Raw genomic sequence first — 27,543 nt, 5'->3', positions numbered from 1 at the left:
GTTCTTTTCAATGAAAATAGAACTTTGAACAAATAACAATAATTAACTAAAATGTAAAGACAAGAGTAAATCACAGCAAATACCCAAAATGAGGGCCTTGTTCATGATAATACAACTGTGCCCTTATTCACTGCACGATTAATTTCCCTCCTACTCAATCTTCCGAACTCTCTAACAATGCTGTATTGAAGGTCTTCAACATTTTGATATTCCTTCTGACCATAAACTCTATTTTTCAGTGTACCCCATTAGAATGTATCCATAACACTTAAGTCTGGGAACCTTGCTGGCCACCTCACCGGCCCATCATTCCCTATTCATTTATCACCAAACCTTTCAGTCAGGCAATTAGATAATCGTCTGGTAGTGTGCGGTGGAGCACCATCATGTTGAAACCAGATGTTGTTATAGTTAGCCAAAGGTAAATCATCCATTCAGAATTCCGTCAAATAAATGAGGACACAAATTTTATCTTTATAAATGTCTGCCCAAATTTCGGTTGAATATCCCACAATTCGTAAAAGTGCTTTCATCTGTCCAAATTACATTTTCCAGGAAAACAGGAAAATCAGGTCTTCTTATTAGCCGATTACAACATTCTGATCGCCTTTCGGGATCACCTGGATGGAATTTTCGAGATATGGGTATTTTATAACATTTTAAACCGCATTTTTTGAGATGTCTCCAAGCACTTGTATGACAAATATTCATTTCGGAGAAAATTTAACGTGTAAATTTTTGCAAATTATTAATATTTATTGAAAAGGACACACTGTCTAACTTACCTCATACATACCTTATTTATCAAATTTTCTTTAGTTTCCTGGTCCATTATGTCTCCGTATTTTTTCCTCGGCTTTTCAAATGAACCAAACTTAGTGAGATTTTGATCCAATAACTTGAACATAGTACGATGTAGTTGTCGCCTTTCGGGATACAAATTTAACTACATTCCCGATATCCTTCCTAACAATGTTTCTATCGTATTTGTAATAAATTTGTATCATATCTCTTTTAAATTCATTCGTGGAAGACATTTTTCGCCAAAAATTCAATGACTTGTAAAATAAAAAAAAGTCATTGAGTGGAACAAATTGAAAGTCAAATTTAAAAACATCAAAGTCAAAACCTATTACGATAAGAATTAATTTTTTTCAATAGCTCCAATTTTTCCAAAAAGAATAATAACTTATGATACATCATTGAAAAGGTAAAATCTGGTTCTATTCAAAACAGAAAGAATCCAATTTAGCGTCCATGAGAAAAAATAAAGTTGATGATGGTGGCAGGAAGACGAAACGTCGGATAGCAAATCTGAAAATACCATTATGTAGCAGGGAAAAAGTGCCAATGTGGAAGTGCAATATATTTTCGCATCCTTCAGAAAATGAAGCCAGAAAAAAATAAAAACCATTTTCCGAAATTTCTGTTTTTTCCGGATATCTCCGAATATACTCGGAATTTCAAAACTTTCTCAACGGCTTATTGTTAGTCAGGTAAATGCGCAACTTTGCCCTAATTTAACCATCTTCGTATCTCTCATAGTTTCCGAGATCCCAATGGTGAGGATCGAATTTGAAACACCCCGTATAGTTTTGAGAAAAATAAACATTTTGTATGAAAAAAGCCCAGAAATGGTATAATTCATTCATAATTCATTTTGCGCAAAAATAGATGTTCGCCTTTTACTTTTACTTGATAGGTCAATATTTACCTTACTATAAATGGAAATAATTAAAAGAAAAGAAAATCAGCTCGAACAAGAGTCTATTTCCTCACTGCATTAACAAAAAAAAAATTTCGTTCGCACGAACGAAGACTAAAAAAATATCAAACCAAATCAGTAGGGACAGAACAAAAAAAACTCGTAAAAGTAATGAGCCACCGCGAAATAAACCAAAAAAAGGATATCGATCACGACGGATGCACCTACAGATTCCTCTCCCTCGACGATGACGGAAAACTGCGTGGGGGGCGCCGACGCAGACTTCAGGTTACCGCCGTACTGGAAGGGGAGTACTGCGAAAACTTCGACAGCGTTCTCACCGACTTGTTGTTGATGTGCTTCAACCGTTCGGCGAATTTTTCCTCGGAGGAAACGGGAGCCTCGCAGCCCTGCGAGAAATTCACCACGTCCGTCCTCTCTTCCACCCTAACCCCGTCGTATTGGTCCATCTTCGAAACGGAAGTGATGTCGGTGATCTTGCTGTTGGAGACGATGGTGTCGACGTCGGTGTCGGCTTTGCTGTTGTCCTGCGACAGAAAGTCGTTCGAGCTGATCCAGTTGGAGACCCTGCTGTAGATCTGGTTGTGCATGCAGTCGCCCTCGTTCATGGTACCTTTCTTGGACGGAAATTTACGTGTTTGACAACGAAACTGTGACTGACATCTGGAGTTTGACGTTTGCTTCAGACTGCCTGCTAGACCACACAGCTCGGCGGGCACGGAACAACTTTTGGGCAGACCATTCGAGCATTTGGTGTACCGCAGCTTTGATTGAAGCTCGAGCACCCTTTGCTGCTGTCTCGGCTGGGATATACCGACTTTGGACGAAATCGTTAGCTGGTTCAGTGAAGATACGTACTCTATGTTTTGCAGAGTGAATTTGTTCCGAGTCGTTTTCTCTATCAAGCGGATTTTTATCAAACTTTCACTGCTGGGAACTCTGCTCGATGATTTTGCTTCGTAACAGCACCTTTCCGAACTGAGACGTTCCTCCACCAGCAATTCTTCTGTCTGTTCGAACCGTTCGGAAGCAGAATTTACGCAGTCTTGTCCTTTATTGAACATTGTAGCTACGTTACAAAGAGAAGATTCGGTGCCGGTTCTAAACTCCGTAGCGGAACTCTCGAAATATCGCGATTCCATTTTATGACTATCCACGTTGTCAAGTCTAATTTCCTCAAAGGTCTTCTCCGTCTCTTCCTTGCTCTCATTCTCGCTAATCTCGCATTTGGGTTCTTTCCTTTGAACTGGAATTTTACTGTTGTGACTATTCAAGTTCAGTGGTTCTTTGCCATTCGCAATGTCAATGTTAGTTTCCGAAATCACCGATAGAGTACATTTTTTCAACATCGATTTTTTCTTCTTCAACAATAGTTTGGTCATGAAACTCTTCAGCTTCTCGTTCCTCAGGGCCACGATTTTTTGAAGACATTTCTCTTCTATGTCGTCACGTGGTACTAACTGACTCTTTGAGATGCTTTCTATCCTGATAGGCGGAGGAGGAGGAACCTTTACTTCAACAATGTCAACACCCATACTTTTTGTCTTTTCCTTCGGCGTTTCTTTTGCAGACTTGATTGTTGATTTACGCTTTTTGTCAACTTTCTCAGACCTTCTTGGATCAAACTGACTTTCATTGCTTTGCTTCTTTTTAACAGAAGGTGGATGAGCTCTAGGCATTCTCGATAATCTTCTAAACTTGTCCTTAACATCAGACTTGTTCGATTCTATTTTGACATTTTTCTCTGGAAACTGAGCGTTTGATTTTGCGGTCTGGGTTGTTTTTCTTTCAGGATGATTTGAGGGATAAGTTTTTATTTCAGAATTGTACGCTTCAAAACATTTCTTACAAGGTTTTGTTTCCTTTTTCGTATGACGTATAATTAAAGAGGACTTGGGTTTGGGTAGGACGAGTGGTTTGGGAATTCTTGAAGGAAGTTTCTAAAAGGAAAATTGGTGATGACTAATGTGTGGTAGAAATTTGGAAATTCATTTTGTTGATCTGTTTTTAAAAAATAAAAAGAGAGATGATGAACAGGGTGTTCCGTAACTATATCGGCAAATTGAAACTGAAATTTCCCTTGATGAATAAATTATATTTTTCAAGAGCAATTTTCCCGAAAGATACTCTGTTTCAAAAATACATGTTGAAAAAATGAAAAGACGTTTTTGGGCATAATTATAGAGTTCGTGATTTTTTTTTAAACAATTTAAGTTATAATAACTTTTTTTCCAAGTTGAATAGGATTTTCTGAACCTAGAGAAGTGGTCGGATAATATTTTGCTCCCTTATTTTGACGCCACTGGCAGGATTGGTGAAATTTCAGTATTTCTTGCAGCTCACATTGAAATTGAGTCAGTTGATACGTCAAGAAGAGTACTTTGACCACGCCACTGAAGTTGACTGCCGCAGTTGCAGTTGAAACGTTAGGAGTTAGTAATCGAAGAAGACCACGGCAACCTGACAAACAAATAATTGGTAGACAAAGGGAATACGGATCTCTGAAAAGTAACGTGAAATGCACAGGAAGAAAAAGATACGATAGGAATGTTTCTGCAAAATAACGAACTTAGGAGGTTGAAATTCCTTGATAGTATACCCACCAAAACAATATACAGTGCATTTCTTTAATATCCCCCCCTTTCAATTTTTGAACGGGTCAACTCAAAAATTGAACTTTGGGATAATGAAATTAATGCATGAATACTTTATTTTGAAGTGAAATTAACAGATGAAACCTTCAAGATGACAACTGGGAAAAAAATTAAATGGAAAGGAGAGTCTTGTGACACATCATTTTGAAGCTCCTGGCGAATACTTCACAACCCTAGAATATGAAGACAATATTTTCACCTACTACAAAATGGCGGAACATTTAATAATTTCCTGAAGACAAACACATTGATATCGATATTTATAGAAATATTCCTTTTTATCTGCCATATGGCAACGACAAAAAATGACATTACGACAATGAACATCATTGTTCATTGTCGTTGTTAGAATATTCTCATTTAGTTTTCGGTTTTACTTGTGGAAAGGTACCACGTCAACAATCTCTAAAATGGTCAATTCTCGTCCATTAGAAGAAAAAATTGAAGCGATTTTTATTTACGGTGCGACGCGTAACTTTCACGAGACCGAAAGGATTTTCAATGAACATTTTCCGAATCGTCCTATCTGTAGAAAATATTTGAGGGAACTTGTATCCAAATTCACAACTATCGGTAGTGTACATAACAAAAAGCCCCCAGGTCATCCGTCCATTCCGGAAGAATAGCAAGTGCAAATAATTGGTGAGATGGTAGTAAATCCAGAACAGTCTTCTTATTCCGTTACGAATGTTTGTGAGGTGCCTCCTTCTACTGTGTGGAGACTTTTGAAGAGGAATAGATATCATCCAAACAAAATTAAAATGGTGCACCAGATAACTGAAGGTGACCCTGATCAAAAAATAGAATTCTGCGAAATCATGACGGAAACCATTGCAAGGCATCCTACCTATCTCCACAATATTTGTTTTAGTGACGAATGTACATTTTTTTAAACGGCAATGTTCACAGACAAAATTGCCGTTATTGGAGTGACATCAAACCTCACGTTTTCTGGGAAACGCATACCCAATATCTAGAAAATGAACGTTTGGGCAGGAATATTGGGAAACCATATTGTAGGACCTCTATTTATTGATCAAAATTCAACAGGGGAACTGTATTTGAATATGATGGAAACTACTGTTGACCCTCTCATCACTGAAATCGTCGAAGGGAATCCTAATGAATTCGATATGGATATTGTATTCCAACAAGATGGAACATCACCACATTACCCCAGACAAGAAAGAAACTATTTGGATATTACTTTTCCCGGTCGTTGGATTGGCCGTCGAGGTCCTACAGAATGGCCAGCCTGCTCGCCATATTTGACACCTTTGGACTTTTTTCATGGAGCTATTTGAAGCAAAAGGTGTACGAAACTGGACCTGCTTCAATACTGGATATACGGCAGAGACTAATAAATATTTGTAGAGATATTGACGTTACTGTGTTCGAAAATGTTTGGCATGAAATATCGGATAGGCTGTTCATATGTCAAGAAGTTCAAGGCAACCATTTCGATCATCGTCTGAACTGACCTCAAGCTTATCACCTACCTCATATTATGTAGTTAAATATCAATGTATTCAGACAATTATTAAAAGTACCGCCATTTTATAGTAGTTGAAAATATTGACATTATATTCTAGGGTTGTGAAGCATTTGTCAGGATCATTAAAAAGATGTGTCACAAAACCTCCCTTTCCATTTAATTTTTTTTCCCAGATGGCCCCCAGTCGCTATCTTAAAAGTTTCATTATACCAAATTTCAATTTTTTGAGCTGACCCGTTCAAAAAATAAAAGGGGGGGTGAAATTAAAGAAAAGCACTGTATAAAATAATGAAAGAATATCAACCTTATCCGTTTTATTTCGTTGAAGTTCAAAAGTCGTGTGCTGGAGATCATCAACTAAATAATTAGGAAACATTGTCGTGAATGAAATATTATTCGCAACCTTCTCAATATACGTGGACTGTTGAAAAAATAAGGCGAATGTTCAAATTTCGCGGGCTACGTACATTCGATTAGCGATTTTTTTAATTTTTATTTATGTTGGTACACTTGTCTTGAACAAATGTTCACAGTTTAAGCTGTTTAGTTTGTTGGTGAGAGGCATATAAGTTAGAATTTCTTTGCGTGTACGACGCTTTTCTGGTATCAAAAAAATGGAATTTGCATAAAATTTTATAAAAAAATGGAATTAAGTGCTAAAAAACACTTGAAATGTTGACAGTGGCATGCCTTGATTGTACTCTGAGCCAGAAAAATGTTTAAAAACTGGTACAAGCTCTTTAAAGAAGGTTGAGAAAATGTGAATGACGACGCTCGCCCTGGTCGCCTCAGCATACCAACAACCGATGAAAATGTTGGGACAGTGATCAAAATTGTTATTGAGAGTTAAATTGTTATTGAGAGTTATCGAATCACTTTCAGAGTCACTGGGGATGTTGGAATATCGGTTGACTCACGGCATACAAACTTTTCTAAAATTTTGGGCATGAAGCTGGCTGCGAAGTTTGTTCCAAAATTGCTGAATTTTGACAACAAAAAACGTCGCATGAGCATCGCTCAGGAATTGTTGAATGACGTCAACGGCTACCCAGATTTGCTTGAGAGGGTCGCAACTAGTGACGAATTATGGGTATATGGTTATGACATTGAAACCAAAGTCCATTTGTCCCAATGGAAGACCACAGGAGAACCAAGACCAAAAAAGCACGTCAAGTTCGATCAAACGTCAAAGTTTTGCTCACTGTTTTCTTCATTTACCATGGCGTAGTGCATCACTTCTTGCCACATGGTCGTATGGTCAATAAGGAGTATTATCTTGAAGTTACGCGCCGCTTGCGAGAACTAATACGAAGAAAACGTCCGATATTGTGGAAAAACAATTCCTGGCTTTTGCATCAAGATAATGCGCCTGCTTATACGTCACTGATTGTTCGTAATTTTTTGGCCATAAACAACACCGTAATCATGCCTCAGCCACCGTATTCACCCGATTTAGCCCCCTGCGACTTTTTTCTGTTCCTTAGATTAAAGAGACCCATGAAAGGACGGCGTTTTGCGACGATTGCGAATCGCTGAGATAGCGCATGGAGGTACAAAAAAAATCAAAAGTATGGTTTATTTATCGAGGAATCTCCAGTTTCAATTTGACGATGCGAGAACACCTTGCATATATCCACTTTGCTTAATGTGAGCACCAAAACCATTTCAATATTTACATCTGTGCACGTCACAAATTGGTAGACTTATAGCTGATTCAACAAAAAAACGGTCCTAATATTGGGAGAAAAAAGAAAAATTCGATAAGCAAGAGTTTAAATTGGCCGCGTGTCTGTTGACCAATAAAATTGATCGTGTCTACAGCGGTGTTGCCAAGTGTCAATTATTTTTAAGAAAAATACGAAGTTATGAAACATTACAAAGAGTACATTGTCTCATACATTCAAGAGAGATAGCTGACTGGGTGGCAATGTGGCTAATATATAACGTTGAATTTCTCATTTTTGGTGGGTGGCATGAATGCATAATTGATTTATTTTATTAGGGTTCACGAGTCTTCGAGAACCATTTAAAAATATGGCTCGTTAAATTTTATTTAGATCCATGGTTTTCGAGTATATTTTATTTCATATGGGGAATTTTTCCATGAATTTAAACGTTAAAGGGTTCATATACACTTCCATTATTGAAATTTCTATGAATTTCAACATGAAAATATCTACTGCCGGAGATATTTCAAAAATAAAGTTTTTATTGCGTTTTGTGTTATTTGGATCCCATGTATAATTAATTCTCCCTTCCAATGCATTTCTTACACTTTCTTCTTAGATTTAGTTGTCTGAAGTGAGTGTAATTTTACTTTGAATCACGAATGAATCATAAACTATTTATACTCTCCGTGCATTTTACAATTTGGCAATGTTCATTATTTGTATTGTTCCTATTGGTCAATGGAACAAGAAGCGGGACTAGGCCCGTGACGTCACGGGCCTAGAAAATCCGATTTTTATTAATCAATTACGGGAAAACAACGCTATTCAGAGAGCTGAAACAAAGTACACTATTTTTCAATTTGAAATTACTAACAAATGAACCATAAACCAAAAATCATGAAACACGTCCATTGCATGTATTCCCGAGAGATCATATTTATCGGAGTGAATGTTACATATCTCATAATTTTTTAAAATTTCTTACGAAGTGGCCGCCATTAATTTAGAATACACGTGTATTCTAAACGAGCCATTACCTACCTGCTGTTGTACACGTAATGGATAGTTTAAAACGGAGGGAGTAGAAAAAAAAAGTTTCATGCATAATACTTACCAGTTTCGGCAATCTTATGTGAGGAATTTCACCTCTGAATGCATCATATATTTCAGCGAGATAACTGGCCATTGTTAAGTAGTCATCTGTATTGGTTATATCCGCTCCCGTCATAAGAGGTGGTATCCCTACAATGCAGTTGAAGGGTTCAAATACTAAAGCATTCATATCAATGTAGAAGAATCGATATAGACAGAAGATGCCAGAAACTATTGATAAATTTAAAAAATGAAATATTGATTCAACTCTATAGGTTTGTTCCAACCTTGAGTCACAAACAGATTTCCAACTGTTTGTAAATCGTTGTCAACGCGCATGTCTGGTAAATATTGGTTTCTGATTAATTTGAAATTTCTGATTGGAACAGCTGATAGTTCAACTGAAGTTTGGCATAGAATTTCAACATAACCTTTAAAAATAATTTGGGAAAGAAAGTTTTTGGCTTTCTATTACTCCATCTTAATACAAAAAAAGGGTATGAGGGAATCTTCCAAAGAAAGGAAGGAAGTAATCAATTTGAAAATAAGTAACTCTATACATGGATGTGTAGATCATGCAAAGAAGTAACTTTCAGACACAAACTGAAAGAATGTCCTCCTGAAACAGCTACTTTCATATAAACATTGAATTACACGAAAGAAAAAATTTTTTTTCGAAACAAATACTTCTATATGAACACTGAATTATACAGAAGATACTTTTCTCTACTCAGTTTGAATTTCAAACATTCCACAACGAATGTCACTCCTAAAAATATAACCCCTTCAATTCTTTAAAAATAAATCTAATCAAGTGTATTTCTGGAGAGTAAAAGAAGGTTGCAGTATTTTATATCTCTATTCTATTTACTTATCAACATGGAACTGGGAGGTCACCGCAATAATTAATTTGTGTAATTAAAGATGTTCATATTATAGGTTCACTTAAAGAATTCCCAATTTTTCCTGCGCCAGCAAATACATAATTTATTTTATAACATTTTTGCAGGTTATGTTGTTTGTAAGTTGCATGAACATAAAACAGAAACAGTAATACGGAATACGCATGCGTCAGATTGATGGTTAGAAGATAATCCTCAAACCATTCTGATAGATTTCGAACAGGTTTGAATCTTGGATGGAACAGAAAACTGATAGTTTACTAATGGTTGGAAACTCACGTTGGAACGCAATCACATTACTGCGCAGAATCCTGACTGTCAGAAACGGTTTCTGACGCTGGTTGGAACGAACCTTATGAAAACTTGTTAGAAAACAACCACATTTTTGAGGAATAGTTGGAATGGTAATCCAGTAGTGTTGATTGATTGATTGATTGATTGATTGTTATGTGGGACAAATGCAGTAAACTCATGCGACTGCAATGTTTTCCAGAGACTTGGTAGAAATAAACAAGTCAGATGGCTCCCAGAAAAGGTCTCGCTGACATTAGACGTGGAATATTGGTTCTCATTACTGAAAGACAAGTTTAATCAAAACTGTTTTACGGACAAAACCAAAACTTTGTCTGAGACTGGAGCCGTTCAATTACAATGAAATAAATTAATGGGTGTAGCCGTTACTATGTGGTAGAAGATCTTCATGAAAAATGAGAAATAAAACTTTCTATGTTTTTTTACCACTTGTATTCGTAACTAACGTTACTGAAGTTTGGTCCTGAAAGGACGTTTTCAAACGAATACAAAAACCTGAGAATAATTGATAATTTCAGCCCTTATATATCTAAACTGCGTCTCTATTGATATTTTATCACAAAAACACTTTGTCTTTGTAGGCATACTACACGATCCGCTAGCATCATACCTAAATGAGAAAAAGCAATGTGTATCATATAATGAAGAACTCAGTAGCTTACAAAAGATCTTGAATGGTGTTCCTCAAGGTAGTGTGCTTGGGCCACTACTTTTCTTGATTTAGGTATATCAATGACCTGCCAAATTCAATGACAATGTTCATAATGTTATTCGCCAATGGCACTTCCTTCGCCATTCGGGAAAAAATATTGAGAGGTCTCAGAATGAGAAAAGTGAGTTATTCAGGAAGCTACGGACTGGTTCAATGTGAATAAAATCAAGGCCCAAACAGTTATGTTCTCTCTGATAATGTGAAATGTCTTGGTATAACTATTGATTCAAAGTTAACTTGGGAACCCGTATTGATAAACTAAGCAAAAAATCTATCATGCAAGGTATATGCAATCAGGCAGTCCGTAATGAAGCTGCCCATACTGTTCATCATGCAATGTTTCATTCATAGTTCCCTAGCTTATGGATTGATAAACTGGGGCATATCTATTCACATCTTGAGAATATTTACAATTCAAAAACGAGCAATCAGAGAGAGCTTCAGCTGGAATAGTTCAAATGGAGAGCTGTAAGAATTGGTTTATAAAGTTCAATATATTAACTCTGCAATTGTGTGCAATTTAATACACATTCAGGAAAATTTACAAAAGTTTACGACAAATGGAAACAACCATTCGTATAATACTAGGAATAAGGATAATATTAAAGCACCAAAACAAATATTAGAAAGGAGATGTAACTCATTGTACAATTCACTGTCCCAATCAATGGAAAATGCAACCCTTCCTAATTTCAAAAGGAAACTGAAAAAACATCTCTCAGAGAATGTTTACTATGATGCGTCTGACTTTAACTTTACTGAGTGACTATCGTCAATGTAGATACTGTATCTATGCAGATCTGTTTTTTCATTTATAGAATAGAATATTTATTTACCAATATTTGATACAATAGTGTACATTTGGCACGTCAATTAAATACAATAGAATCATTAAGAAAATAAATGATGAAAAGACAGACTGAAAACTGAATCGTCACATTTTTACACATAAAAATATTTTAAAAATATGATTGTATAATATAACTTATACTTGTAAAATTCACAAAAAATCAGGTGTACATGGGACAAAACAAAATATTTACAATGCACAAAAAGTTTACACAATGAGGAAATGATTTAGATTCCTCATTCCTCCTATTTTCAATTTGACAGGTCATTTATTTTTACTTATAAACTCATCTATACTATAAAAAGCATATATTTATTTACTTCATTTTGTGCTCCTATCATATCCAATTTTCATCAACTACCTACTGTTTTTCAGTGATTTCAAATGTAATTTACATTTATATTGATTGAGTACCTGAATTTTGTTTACCTGTGACAATGTAGGTACGCTAATTTGAAAACCAGTGAGTAAACTGGACCGATTTGATCATTTAGCAGGTTACATCTGCAATGCTTATGAATTTCCAAAAATTCCAAATAATTGAGTTTCCAACCCTTGATTGCATAGTGCCAAATTTCCGTATCGTTTAGATTCAAGAATTTGTGGTTACATTCCAAGGAATGGTTTGATGAAAGGACCTTTTATGTTCAACATACTGTTTTGAGAAATTTTGGCCACATTGTCCCACATAAAAACCATTACACTCCGGACACCTAAGCTCCTAAACTCCAGATTTCTCCATCTTGTCAATTTTGTCTTTGGCATCAAAAGGGAAATTAGCTAACCTGGCATGTGGTTTGAATGCCACTTTCACTTTGTTTTTGCTGAAAAAACCCGCAATTGTCTTGTTATTTTATCAATTTATGTTAGAGTTACAAACTTCTTGATTTCTGATTGTTTGACCTACTGGTATAATATTAATTTGTATGTAAATTCGAGGGCTTTGTTTACTGACTAACTTCTGCATTGTGTCTGCGTTCAAACCATTATTATGTCCTATCTTTATAATTTTTTTAATGTCCCTATCTAGATTGTTAGCAGACAAAGGCAGTGAGAATGCTCTGTGCAAAATTGAATTGTAGGCTGCTAATTTATGACTGTCTGGATGGAAAAAATCACTTGGGATTATAATGTCTGTGTAGCTCAGTTTTCTGAATACATTGAACTCAAATTCACTATGATTACGTGTAATGGTCTCTGTTTCGAGTGTGAACTGAATGTTTTTTTTTAATTTCTCATACATATCATTAATTGGTTCGGTTGTCGTATAGTACCTTTGAAACACGCAAGAATATCGTCTACATATCTGTAGCAAAAAAAAATGTTTCACTCAGGTCGGAATAGTGATAAAAAATGGTGGAAAAACATAGAAAGTTTCATTTCTCTTTTTGCAATGCGGTATTAACAGCTCAACCTTGAGCTTTACTGAAACGTCAAGAGAGGTAAATATTTTGAATATTTATTTGACCTCACTTTTCACTTGACGAACTAAATGCAAATTTATGAAGGAGCAACAATTATAATACTGAATTTCAAAGTCAGATATTCCAGTAACAATATGTACCCCAGTAAACTCAGCAGACGGTGTTACCTTTTCCACTTATACATACTAGAACTTACCCAACTCCTTCTCTAGCAAATCGATAGCTATTTGATTATTCTTGGTAGGTTCGTCATTCTTGATTGCACTGTAGTCTAGAAGATCAGGCCTGTAGTGGTGTATTATTGCACATAAAACTTTGCCGCTTCTGAAGACTGAGTTGATGTCACTTATAACGATGCTTTCTTCCCATTTGAGCTGTTGTGTCAACCAATTGAGCAATAATTCGTTATCGATGTTACCTAAAAGCACACATGACTCATGAGTTGTCAACTGGTTCATGTAAACAGAGCAAACAAGAGGAGCCAATAACAGCCTGGACACAGCAGCAAAAAGGAACATGGTGCCTTGATTTTTTTAAAAAGGAAAAACGTTACAATTTTTTCTTTCCTTCAATAAGGTATGCAAAAAACAAACTTTTTACTGTGATCTCCACTTATTTTGTGGAAGAAATTAATATTAAGAATATTTCTAACAGAGTTAACTTAAGGATAGTTACAGTTTTGCCAATATCGTCTTATAGTTATAATTTATATAATCTTCAAATATTATTATTAGCGTTTTTGTGCTAAATAGAGGAGTAATAATAAACATGATGGACTGAAGATAAAACATAATTTTTGAAATGCCTGTCATTTGAACTCAACTGAAGCAGGAGAAGCAAGAGATAAAATAAAATTTTGAACCAAAAATGGAAAAAATATTTCAAGGATTAATTAATTTTTTGGAAAAATACTTTTTTTGGCAATGAAGAATAAAACGAAGGAAACTTACAAAAAAAGGAAGAAAGAAAACAACTACAACAAAGAACTCTTTATAAAGCTATGTGAGCATACACAGAAGTTTCTTTCAAATTAAATTCCAATGGCTGGAATACCTAACCGTAAGAATGTCACCAAAATACGAGCAGGTTTGATTGTTTTGGAAAGTCGTAATGTGCTTAATCTTGAATATTACTTAGAACGGTGCTGATGAGGTGATAAAACAAGTGACTTGTCCCGAAACTCCGAAGTACACCAATGAGGATGATAGTATTGCATGTGAGAGATATTTCATATCAATACTCTTTCATAATATATATCATATCACGTAACGGTAATATAAACGATATCTGTTTCAATTTCATAAAGAATGTTTGTATTACAAACTGAATGGGAAAAAGTTATTCTCGTATAATTCAACGTTTGTGTGAAAGCAGTTGTTTTGAAAGATTTTTTCCAGTTTACATCCGAGAGAAACTTCTGTGCATGCTTTTTGTATCTTTATAAGGAGTCTTCATTGTAGTTGCTCTCCTTTTTTCCTTTCTTTGAAAGGTACCCATATTGTTTGTTCACTGATGGAGAAGTAGAAAACCCATATTGGTTTTGATTTCTAAAGGGGTTTTTATCAATAAACAGACATTATAGGACATTATTAAAATATTCAAACGCTACCCATAAGGGCGCTAGCCAATATTACAAATGATAAACATTGACGAAACGTTTCGTGAAATTCTCGTTGTTGTTTTTGAAAAACGAATCAGAGTTTGAAACTGAAAATAATTTACCGAACCTAGATGGTCGTAAAACACATGATTTCATGTGGCTCATCCCAGAATAATTTGAAAAAAAAAATGGAATTAGGATTCGTCAGGGCTGAATTATTTTCAATCACAACATATTTGCCAAAAAAAAAAGATTTACAGTCCACGTTATAACAAAGTATCAACTGATTTACGACGCCGTTCTGCGACGATTGAGCTCGACGACATAAAAGTAGGGGGGACAAAATAAAAATGAATGAATAAATAAATGTTTTTTGAGATGAATGAAAATATACCTTATTTTTTGAACAGACCTCAAATATTATGGAATCTTCACGAAACGCCGTTTGAATATGCATCTAATTTTACATACCATCAATTGAAAAATTACAGCAACAAATAAAACACATGGCAAATTGTAAATGAGTTAGCACTTCAACTAAAAAAAAACTCTTAATTTTTGCAACATTTATTGTTAATTACACATAGAAATTTCAAACTTTGGTATTTGAATAAAATATTACATTTCTTTTAAAATTTATTATTAGGACCAGTTTATTAAAATGATGAGGAATATAGATTCAAAACTTATATTCACAACTTTCAATTTAATTCACACTTTTTAGTAAATCAACATTTACATTTTCTCATGTAAATATTAGAGTGAAAATGCCAGTTAGTTTCAAAATACACACTTCTAAAATCAAGTTTGTTGAGTTATATAATTTCGAATCTCTTGTAAAAAATAATTATATAAAAAATAGTTCATAGTTATTCAACCCAAAAACCAAACTCAAGCTGAAAAACTTTAGGTGTTAGCTAATAGCCAATTTCATGATGCTTCACTTTCACACAGAGGCTAACGAATTAGAAATTTTGGAATTGAAAACCACTTCTTGGGCGACCCCAAATACTAATTTATACTCACCTACGATACTCACTGATCTAAAAATTGTAAGGGCCAATATAGGAGTTGAAAGATGATTTCCATTCATCAAAGTAGTTGATACTGAGAATATGAGTTTTGAATCTAAGATCCCAAATAATGGCAACTGAGCTTTCAATTAAGTGAAAATCAATCAGTTCTTGATAATCAAATAGGTTCAATTCTTGAGATTGCTTCAACACTCACCTTTGTTGTTTCACCAATTAATTCAATACCATAGCAATGTTTGAATATTGAAATGTAATATTCTAATGTCAACTCAATAGACTTGAAAATCATGAAAGAGTGTAAAATTTTGTATTTTCTTTATCAGTTCAATCAAGAATTATTGAGCTAGAGGCGTTTAAAATGTATAAAACCTTGCTCGTAATACAGACTGTGTGTCATAACGAGACGAGTGAAAAATACATTAAACAGTGAACAAATTTCGAATGATGCAAAGCCTAAATTGTGATTGGATTGAAAAAAGCAAGGATATAGAAAAATATCTTATCATTCGAAAGTTAACAAGTAGGTGAATTGGATTTCACTATTGTTAGTGCAAAAGGTCGTATGTAAAAATTATGCACTCTACTGGAGACCATGAAAACTGATAATTTCCTTATCACCATTTCATATCATACAGTGCATTTCTTTAATGTCCCCCTTTCTTATTTTTTGAACGGGTCAACACAAAAAATTGAAATTTGGGATAATGAAATTTTTAAGATAGCGACTGGGAAAAAAATTAAATGGAAAGGGGGGTCTTGTGACACATCATTTTGAAGCTCCTGACGAATACTTCACAACCCTAGAATATGAAATCAATATCTTCACCTACTACAAAATGGCGGAATATTCAATAATTTCCTGAAGACAAACATATTAATATCGATATTTCTAGAAATATTCCCACAATATTTGTTTCAAACGGCAATGTCCACAGACAAAATTGCCGTTATTGGAGTGACACGTTTTCCCGGAAACACATACCCAATATCCAGAAAAAAAATAACGTTTGAGCAGGAATTCTGGGAAACCATATTGTAGGACCTCTATTTATTGATCAAAATTTATTAGGGGAACCGCATTTGAATATGCCGGAAACTACTGTTGACCCTCTCATCATTGAAATCGTCGAAGCGAATCCTAATGAATTCGATATGGATATTGTATTCCAACAAGATGGAGCACTAACACATTACTTCAGACTATTTGGATACTACTTTTCCTAGTCTTTGGATTGGCCATCGAGGTTTTGCAGAATGGCCAGACCGCTCGCCAGATTTGAAACCTTTGGACTTTTTTTATGGGGCTATTCGAAGCAAAAGGTGTACGAAACTGAACCTGCTTCAATATTGGATATACGGCAGACAATAATAAATATTTGTAGAGATATCGACGTTACTGTGTTCGAAAATGTTCGACGTGAAATATCGGATAGGCTGTTCACATGTCAAGAAGTTCAAGGCAACTATTTCGAGCATCTTCCGAACTGACCTCAAGCTTATTACCTCATATTATGTAGTTAAATGCCAATGTATTCAGGCAATTATTTAAAGTTCTGCCATTTTGTAGTAGTTGAAGATATTGCCATTATATTCTAGGGTTGTGAAGCATTTATCAGGAGCTTCAAAAAGATTTGTCACAAGACCCCATATTTCCATTTAATTTTTTTCCCAGATGGCACCCAGTAGCCATCTTTAAAGTTTCATCTGTTAATTTCACTTCAAAATAAAGTATTCATGCATTAATTTCATTATCTCAAATTTCAATTCTTTGAGTTGATCAGTTCAAAAACTAAAAGGGGGGGGCATTAAAGAAATGCACTGTACGAAATTATGCCAATTGAAATGAGAAATAATTAGTTTTTATGACCTCCAGTAAAGTGTTCAATTTTTACATATGACCTTTTTATGTTAGGTAGAATTGGAACTTCTGGCGTGAAATTAATCTACAGGGTGGGGCACCGAAAACGAAAGAGATCGAATACCTTCAAAACACGTGTTCTGAAAAAAATGCAAAAACACGTCGATTTGTAATCCAAGGGGGACATCTTCCTATCATAACCTCAACTGTCATACCTCCCCTCGTATCACTCGGTGGCTATCACCAAAACAATTTGAATAGGGAAAGTAGTAAGTGTGATACATCGTTAAAAAGGTAATTTCATAAGGAATGCAGCCATGTTCATTTTAGCTACCTAACTTTTCGATTTTGGCGCCTTCTTGCGGGAAAAAAACTGTCCCGTATTCCAAATTATGATACTTCATTCGCAAGTTAATTTGACATAAATTCGGTGACAATTATGGTCCGATTTGATTCAAAATTGATAAGTGGTGGTTTTCAGGGTCGGAAATTATGAATTGTTTTTCAATTTTCAAGATGGTGGCTCCAAAATGGCGGACGAAATTTGTAATTATGGTTCGATTTAACCAGACACCAAAAACGAATTCTTCAAAACACATGTGTTGTGAACATAGAGCAAAAACACGTAAATTTTAAATCCAAGGGGGACAAATCCTATCGTTACTTCAACTGTCATACTTCTCTCCCCACCCCTTGTTCACTCATACAATTTGATTAAGGAAAGTACTTAAGTGTGACACAGCATTGAAAAGGTAATTCCATAAGGAATTCAGACATGTGAGTGTTCGCAACTTAACTTTTCAGTTTGACGCTCTATTGCAGGAAAAACAACTGTTTCGTTTTTCAATCCACATTTTATTTGAAAGGTAATGTGAACAATTCACGAAAATAGAACAACAATTGAAAAAATTACATAATCTAATCATCGCAAACTACTTTAATTCACAGTAGATGCTCAAAGTGTTCGCCATGAACTGCCATAAATGAGTATAAGTTATTCTCGAAATGCCGTCTGACGTTTTTGAGCTTTTCTGAAGTTATTTGATGGCATTCGTACCTTTGGAATAACAATTGACTTACTACACCTATGTATTGGTATAATAAAAAACCTTGGAATTAAAATTGACGTGTTTTTGCATTATGTTCACAACACATGTGTTTTGAAGAATTCGTTTTCGGTGTCAGGTTAAATCGAACCATAATTACAAATCTTGTCCGCCATTGTGAAGCCGCCATCTTGTTTTTCCCCTAGAAAAACTCCATAATGCATTGTCACCGAATCTATGTCAAATTAGCTTGCGAATGAAGTATCATAATTTGGAATACGGAACAGTTTATTCCCTGCAAGAGGTCGATCTGTTTCGTTTTCGGTGCCCCACCCTGTATAAAAAACATTTTTACCACACCAGAACAAAATTACTGTCTCTCGACGTGCGTTTCGCTAACCTAGTCACCATCATGATGATATGATGCTGACTAGTCATTTCCTAATAGAATGAATGACCTTTTGCACTAACAGTAGCGATTTGATATATCACTTTCAAAATTTTGATTTCAAATCATTAGAAATATCGAATATTATCATGATTGTACTAGTTATACTTTGAAATAAATGAATGGTGTTTTTTATGATGTCCAATAATGATGTAGCAACTACAAGCTTGGAGAAATCTTTAGTTCGGTGATATGCTGTGAATGAGAATGAACATGAAATTACTTCAAGAAACACATTGATGAATTTTTATGTATCAGGATCAGAGAGAAGGAAAAAGATGAGTTAGAAGGACATTGTAGCGAAGAGAAGATTTTCAAGAAGTGGCTGCAGTAGCATTTAGAAACAAATAGACAAAACAGGTGATTGTGGGCAAACAAATGACATGGAAACGTATAGACAAAACAGGACAAAATGTGAAAGTAAACTGAGTGAGAGAGGGCTGAGATCATCTGTTACGCTGGGAGACTGGGAAAAGAAAGCGAATGAAACGGCAAAAGTGAAATGAATAAAACTACTGCTACGCAACTTTATTCAAAACTTTCAAAAACACACAAATTATGACACGTTGCCAAACAAACAAACACTTCAAAATCCATAAAACCATCAATAATGAATTTGAGCAATGAACAGGTGAACACAGGTCGGCGATTATTTTTTTGATTTGTTTTTCTTACTACTAAAGATCCCCAACAATCTCCAGAAAAATTTACCTCTCCTCTTCTTCTTCTTAGGAACGTCGGTGGGTTTCTCATCCGAAATTCGCTTCATCCTATCGATGCTATTAGGATTATCCGTGTCGTAGAGGCAGACCACTTGGTGAGGCATTACGACACTCTTATTGAGGTTCGGATATCTCGTGGAAGGATCGACGGTGTAGGATTTCCAGCCTTTGTTGAGATTATCCGGTGTTGTTTGAGCAAGTAGTCTATAAATGGATTCTCGCTCCGCTATAACTTCTAAGGGACTGTAAGAGCTCATCGACCAACATCTAATGGCCCAAGCGGCGTCAAGAGATGAAAGAAAACCTCTTGCACATCCTGATCCCGTTGGCCAGAACGGCTGTAAAAGACACAATCAACGGTTGATGATATGGAAATTGTTTGGATCTGGGTATCAGTTTTTGAAAATATTTATCTAGGCCGTTAAGATTTTTCAAACATAAAAAAAATTCTCCGACATAACATTCAAAAATAAATAAAATTTTATATGATCAGTTACTTTCATTCAAATCTAATTTATCTCATTACTGTATGGAACGCCGTTTTACTTTTTATTGTCACAAATATTCATTCCTCAATTTATTTAACTAACAATTTATTTGTTTGAATTTAATTGATTATCGCATTTGTTGGGCACATTAGAAACGATTATTCGCAAAATTTGTTCTATTTTAAATGAAACTTGATTTATAATGAAGCTTTTATTGATTCCGAAGAAAAATATTGTTTCAGAGTATTGAAAAATGGAATGCCAATTTACTATATATTTTGCTGAAAAATAATCTATATACATATATTTCAACTCAGCAATGAACAAACATTTTTATTAAACAGTCAATGGAATCTATTATTCAAGTAAATTCAACAAACGTTTCAATTCCGCATATAGATTTGACCTTTGAATAAAATGTTAGTTATTTATATGACTGTTGAATTATAATGAAACTTTAAATTCACTTTCTAAAAGTAAGTTTGGGAATAAAATTTTAATGAATATATTTGAATGACTGTCAAAGTTTTCCCATGAAACATTGTTGGTAATGAAAATAGACTTTCGTTTGTCTGAAAATATAGCAAATTAACTTTTCATACTGAATATGTTTCTATGAATAATAAAGATTGTTATATTTCCATTTTATTGAAAGTATTAAATATTTACAATATTCACTTCTATTTAAAATTTGGTTACAACTTTTGTGCAAAACATTCTGAAGCAAGTATCATTTTATTTCATCAATCTTTTTAAAAAGCTAATTTCTGACAAAGAATTAAATTTTTTGATGATTCAAAAAGTTTGTTGTATTTGAAAGATACATTTAAAACGATTGTTGATAATTTCAATTCGGCGCTGGTATCGAGCGGATTTATCAAGAACTTCAAGTGTTACTTACATATGGCAACATGCTAGTTCATTTATAGTACGACAAAACGCCGTTCAACCGTGGCGCCCAATAAAAATTATCAACCATCAATTTAATTCATGTATCACTGAAATTCAACAAACAAAATAATTCAGCTCATTTCAAAGGAATATTAATAAAAAGTAAAACGGCGTGGCACGCCGTTTTACTTTCTATTGGTATTTTGTGAAAATAAATTGTTTTGACTGTTGCTTTTAGGTGATACATGAAATAAATTGATTGTTGAACATTTTTATTCGGCGCTGCGGTCGGACGGAATATTGTGTTACTATTACTAGACTATCATGTTGCCAGATTTAAAAATTCAGTTTCTGCAAAAATCCGCTCGACGCTAGCGCCGAATCAAAATTATCAACAATTGTTTTAATCAATGTAACTATAATTATCATGTTTCACAGAAATTGTAGTAAATTATTCGATAGTTACAAAAAAAGTATGTATGACAAACATTTACTTCCAAAAATTTCAAACAATGAATCTATATTATAACTGTTCGCAACTTTTCATCAAACAAATTAATTCATTTCAAATCAAGTGTCATTTAAAACAGAACACATTTCGCGAACAATCGTTTTTAATGTGTCGAACAAATGCATGAATCAATTGAATTCAAACAAATAAATTGTTAGTTGAATGAATATTTGTGACAATAAAAAGTAAAACGGCGTTCCATATTACTGATGTAATCAATCCATTATAACCCTAGTTATCCATCCTACTTTATCGAACTGATTTGATGCCAAATAATAATCAAGTTAACACCTCTAGAGACTAAGTTGCTCATTTGAAATTCTTACCTCTAGTAAGCTATCCCCCACTAATATCATAAGTAATCGATGGCCGTTTCGTTCGAGTACTTTGGAAGCGTTCTCTGCTGCATACATTGAAGTAAAGTCGAACATCGCAATATCTGGCTGGCCATAATGATTCACTGCAAATTCTAAATTAGGCATTTGATAATTCGTACTGAAATTAGCAGCTTCAATAGCGTACTGCTGCAAGGCCTCTCTGTCTACGTTCTCCGGTGCTAGAAGTCTCTCAGTATCCGCTAAATCCTAGGAAGATAATCAAGGAAGCTGAATAAATAAAATGAATGAAGCTCAACTAACCTGCTTTATCACCCCCTTCTCAATCAAACTAGCTTTCTTAGCAGTCATAACGAAATAATGAGTATCATCTTTGTAATAAACTATATTCTCCAAATCTATTCTCGTCTCCGCGAGCAAATCCTTAAAAAATTTCTGATTGAATATGAAGGCCACACCACTGATTTCTTCGACGCGAGCCTCCGCTTCGGTCTTCTTATTTATAAAATTGGCAGTTATCGCAATAGCAAGTTTGCCTCTGAATTCCTTACGAGAAAAACCCTGTAGAGTGTTCCTTTTGCCGTCCGCTCCGATTATCACATCAAATTCGTACAGAGACACTGGATGGTTTGCCGGCTTGAATTCAGCTCGCCAACCTGTCTCTGAAAAAAAAAATGCATATTGGACTACTGAATTACGGATCAGGTCAAAGACTCCCTTGAGTTTATTCAACAAAACATTGATTGACGCTTAATAATATCAAATAGTAATAAAATAATCAATCCTTTAGAGTGGTGGGAGAGTTCATCTCGAAAGAGGATGTTGTGGTAATTACACCCAGTATGTGCAGCTTCTGGACGGAAGCATTCTGCGCCATCTGGATGCCAGAGAGACGTATACTTATCTCGGGGTGGAACAAAGCGACTCATGAGAGGAAACCTCTGTAAAGAACTTTCTCCAACAACAGATCTCGTCCTCAGAACGCTCAGAAAAACAAAGTTGCTGCAAATATGTTTGCCATTCCGATCTTACTTTACTGCTTTGGTGTATTGAAAGAATGAGAAAGGACCTGCGTTTACTTGATGTTAAGACCCGAAAACATGAATCTCTATGAGAGTTTGCATTCGATTGTCTATTCCACAGTTATACTACACAACAGAACGGTGCTAGATGGTGCCTGTGAAGCCATATGGATCTGCAGATGACACCACGTTGCTATGGCAGGGAAAAAATCCCACAACTTTAGCACAAGATACCACTGAAGACGTGGAAAAGATAAAGAGCTGATGTGACTCAAAACAAGCGTTCTTTAAACTTCGATAAAACAGCATCAAATGTGAACTCTACAGCTTAGATTGAATAACAACATTCTCGAGGTAAAATTGTCCTCTAAATTCTTAGGACTTCATTATAGACAATAAACTTAAATTCGAGGATAATATTATTGAGCTAAGTCAAGTCAGTTTCAAGAGAACTAGGTAGAACCTTAGCAAGATCTGCTTACTTTGCCTTTGTAGATGCACAAATAAGATATGGCAGTGCCAATGATAAAAACATGATCATTAATACATAATATTGTTAAGCTTATCTTGTCAGAACACTGAGAATATTTACAATTTGTCATCATAATATTCCTGCAGGCTATAATAAGCTTTCATGAGCAGTATATTTTTGACCGACTCCCTGAAATGTCTCTGCTCTATTATATCGCTAACTACCTGAGGTAAATGGTTGAACATTTTTTTCGCTTCGTACATATTAGAGTGTTTTGTTGGTCAATCTGGGTATTGGCATATGGATATTATTACTACTGTTCTTTCTGTCTTGTGTTGTGGATGCTATGTGTATCTGGAGAATCAGCGTTATATCTTTCATGAATCAGGCAAACAACTTCGAGAATAAAGATGCTGAATAGAGTGAGGATTCGGTATTTAACGAAAAGTTGTCTACAACTATCCCTATGGTTTGCCCCACATAAAAACCGCAACACAAAGACCTGATTCAATAGTTGTTTACTACAGAATCCCCAAAATGCAATGCCATACCTTAGATGAGACTCTACTAGGGCAAAGTAAGTCGATCTAGCAGTGAATATATCAAGTTCATTGGAGACAATTCTGACAGTAAATGATCCTGAAGCCAATTTTGTGTATAAAGATGTGATTTTTTTTAAATTTTAATTTATTGTCAATATGCAGACCAAGAAATTTAGTGCAAGTCGTTTCTTCTATCTTCCTACCATCTAACGGCAAATTGTCATAGCTAAATTTCACTTATAGTTTCTCGCTATAACATATATTTTCAAAAAAAAATGTATAGCATTCCATTTGCTCTGTATTAATGTGTCTGACATTCTATTTTATATAGATAATATTTTAGGTACTACTTTTATACAATTTCAACAGAGTTCAAAAACGTTTGTCAACAGAAACTTTTTCTTAGGACAATAAACGTATTTCTCTCTTTTGTTTGGAGGTGGTTGACAATGGTTCGTGGTGTATTTCATCAGTTCAGACTTCCATTGTCTAATATAATATGAATTGATTTGAAATCCCTGAAAAAATCTGGATTTCGGTTAATCTTTTTAATTTTTTACCGGTTCTTTCAGGAATTTCAAATCAATTTATATTACATTCGACAGTGAAAGTCCGAAATGAAAAAATGTATTTCTCTCTTCCTCTCTCTGCATGGTCCCATAGTCCGCGACCGTGGCAGAACATCCATTGGAGCATTCTTTTTCAAGACAGCTGTCCGAAAAGTCACCAAAGTAGGTTAAATTTTTGACATTGGATGAGGTGGCAACAACTCTGTCACAAAATCGCAAACACGTATATACTTTCGTAGCTACCCAAAAAAATGAGCCAAAGCATGGGTTTTTTTTCTTCAGCAACACGAAGACCTTGGATCATCACCCACCCTTTGCATTCTTCAGGTCAGTGGGCTGAGCCGAAAACTGTGGGGTTCATAATATCCTGCCACGATGGTGTCTTCAATACTTTATTCTACCAAAGCCTCGTGATGTCCAGCCTATATCCATAAAGGACCCTAAGAGTCTGTATCTTCGGCACTCCTACGATATTGACGAGACAATGGTGCCGCCTTATGAACCGGGGATATTGAATTCGTAATGAGGAATGAGAAGTGAGGAAAAAACTGATGAAATGTCAAGATTTTTTTTTTAGAAATCCGCAGACAATACCCTGACCACTTTGTTAAAATGGTTGTACTGACTACTGGAGTCCTCGGTGGAATGATACCCTCCCTACTCTCGAACCTTAAGATCATACCCGCTTGTTGCTATTCTTGGTTCATTGCGTCTTCTTGAGACATATGACTGTCGCACCCAATGATCACTTCCCTTACGGTGTAGTTAGTGTGTACCCACCCTAATATCGGAGTTTCGTGAAGAGGCCACGATCGTTATAAACTTTTTGGTGACAAAAAATAACTTTTGAGCTACCTGTTTTTAAAACAGCCACAGGAGTTGGAATAACATAGAGAAGTTTAATGATCGTACTCAGAAATGATAAACTAATTAATACAGTGCATTTCTTTAATGTCCCCCCCTTTTATTTTTTGAACGGATCAACTCAAAAAATTTAAATTTGGGATAACGGAATTAATGCATGAATACTTTATTTTGAAGTGAAATTGACAGATGAAACTTTCAAGATGGCAACTGGGCGCCATCTTGGAAAAAAAATTAAATGGAAAGGGGGGTCTCGTGACACATCATTTTGAAGCTCTTGGCGAATACTTCACAACCCTAGAATATGAAGTCAATATCTTCACCTACTACAAAATGGAGGAACATTTTATAATATTCTGAAGACAAACACATTAATATCGATATTTCTAACAATATTCCTTTTTATCTGCCATATGGCAATTCCAACAACACGATAAGGTTTGTTAAGTACATAACAAAGAGCCCCTAGATCATCCGTCCATTCAGGAAGAACAGCAAGTGCAATAATTGGTGAGATGGTAGTAAATCCTGAACAGTCTACTTATTCCGTCGCGAATGTTTGTGAGGTGTCTCCTTCTGTTTGGAGACTTTTGAAGAGGAATAGGTATCATCCTTACAAAATTAAAATGGTACCCCAATTAACTGAAGATGACCCTGATCGAAGAACATAATTTTGCGAAATCGTGACGGAAACCATTGCAAGGCATCCTACCTATCTCAACAATATTTATTTTAGTGACGAATGTACATTTTTTTTAATGGCAATGTTCACAGACAAAATTTCCGTTATTGAAGAGACACAGGAATATTGGGAAAACATATTGTAGGAGCTCTATTTATTGATCAAAATTTAACAGGGAAACTGTATTTGAATATGATGGAAACTAATGTTGACCCTCTCATCACTGAAATCGTCGAAGCGAATCCTAATGAATTCGATATGAATATTGTATTCCAACAAGATAGAGCACAACCACATTACTCCAGACAAGTAAGAAATTATTTGGATACTAGTTTTGCCGGTCGCTGGATTGGCCGTCGAGGTTCTACAGAATGGCCAGCCCGCTCGCCAGATTGACACCTTTGGACTTCTTTATGGGGCTATTTGACGCAAAAGGTGTACGAAACTGAACCTGCTTCAATAATGGATATACGGCAGAGAATAATAAATATTTGTAGAAATATTGATGTTACCGTGTTCGAAAATGTTCGGCGTAAAATATCGGATAAGCTGTTCATACGTCAAGAAGTTCAAGGCAACCATTTAGAGCATCTTCTGAACTGACCTCAAGCTTATTACCTCATATTATGTAGTTAAATGTCAATGTATTCAGGCAATTATTAAAAGTTCCGACATTTTGTAGTATTTAAATATATTGAAATTATATTCTAGGGTTGTGAAGCATTTGTCAGGAGCTTCAAAAAGAGGTGTAACAAGATCCCCTTTTCCAGTTAATTTTTTCCCAGATGGCGTCCAGTCGCCATCTCGAAAGTTTCATCTGTTAATTTCACTTCAAAATAAAGTATTCATGCATCAATTTCATTATCCCAAATTTCAATTTTTCGAGTTGACCTGTTCAAAAAATAAAAGGGGGGGGGGACATTAAAGAAATGCACTATATTACAATTTGAAGTCGACTCATAATAACGGACAAAACTTTTGAAAAAACTAATACTTTGCAAATCTGGGTTGTTTTTGAATGGACAGTTCAAAAGATAGTTCAGAAGTTAGTATAGGATCGTGAATATAATGTTTTTGGACCCATACATGATTCGACCAATCCGAGAACGAAAAATAAGAGAAAACTAGGAAACGCCAACATTTCGACGGGGGGATAAAATAAAAAAAATTAATGTGTCACAGAGTGTATTTACATCTCACCGAGAAAACATATTAAAAATAATCTTTGGAAACAGGCCAGCATCATGCACGGAGTGTGACTTCAAGATCTGTTGATTATTATATTTCACAAGCAATCGAAAAGTGGATTCTCTCTGTTACAAAATAGCGCGAGAGCTAAATAAAACTAAGCGGAATCCCACGCGAAATAAATATATAATCACTCCGAGTCTCGCTCGGTTCTTCGAGCTTTTTGTATCTAAATTCGAGTCGCAGAACAAGAAAAAACAAAGGAGAATCATGATTAAGGTTTATGAAAAAGCACCAGGATATAATAAACTAACAACAGGAATGATAAAAAAGCAGGAAAAATATGAAATAGCACCTTCTTTTTTAGTTTTGCAAAAAAGAAAAATACAGGCTGTGGAAATGAAGTATCTCAAAACTGTGGTAGAGGGGACTGA

At 35.1% G+C, this 27,543-nt stretch overlaps 1 protein-coding gene across 5 annotated transcripts in view; it reads right to left on the bottom strand.

Moving 5' to 3' along the window:
* The window catches only part of Mical (Molecule interacting with CasL), a 169,710-nt gene that overhangs the window by 49,928 nt on the left and 92,239 nt on the right, over positions 1-27,543 (bottom strand). For all 5 annotated transcript variants that reach the window (XM_074182065.1, XM_074182073.1, XM_074182075.1 and 2 more), the window contains exons 5-9: positions 22,074-22,432; positions 21,762-22,019; positions 19,535-19,883; positions 13,034-13,255; positions 8,660-8,787 (exon numbers count right to left, since the gene is read on the bottom strand). In XM_074182065.1, coding sequence (XP_074038166.1) covers positions 8,660-8,787; positions 13,034-13,255; positions 19,535-19,883; positions 21,762-22,019; positions 22,074-22,432 — 1,316 coding nt within the window. The remainder of the gene's footprint in view (positions 1-8,659; positions 8,788-13,033; positions 13,256-19,534; positions 19,884-21,761; positions 22,020-22,073; positions 22,433-27,543) is intronic.

This window comes from Leptinotarsa decemlineata, unplaced genomic scaffold (genome assembly GCF_025532065.1).
Source record: "Leptinotarsa decemlineata unplaced genomic scaffold, Ldec_3_MD MMD2_P_RNA_scaffold_2, whole genome shotgun sequence".
NCBI classification, from domain to species: domain Eukaryota; kingdom Metazoa; phylum Arthropoda; class Insecta; order Coleoptera; family Chrysomelidae; genus Leptinotarsa; species Leptinotarsa decemlineata.
This window is presented reverse-complemented; position numbering and strand designations above follow the sequence as displayed.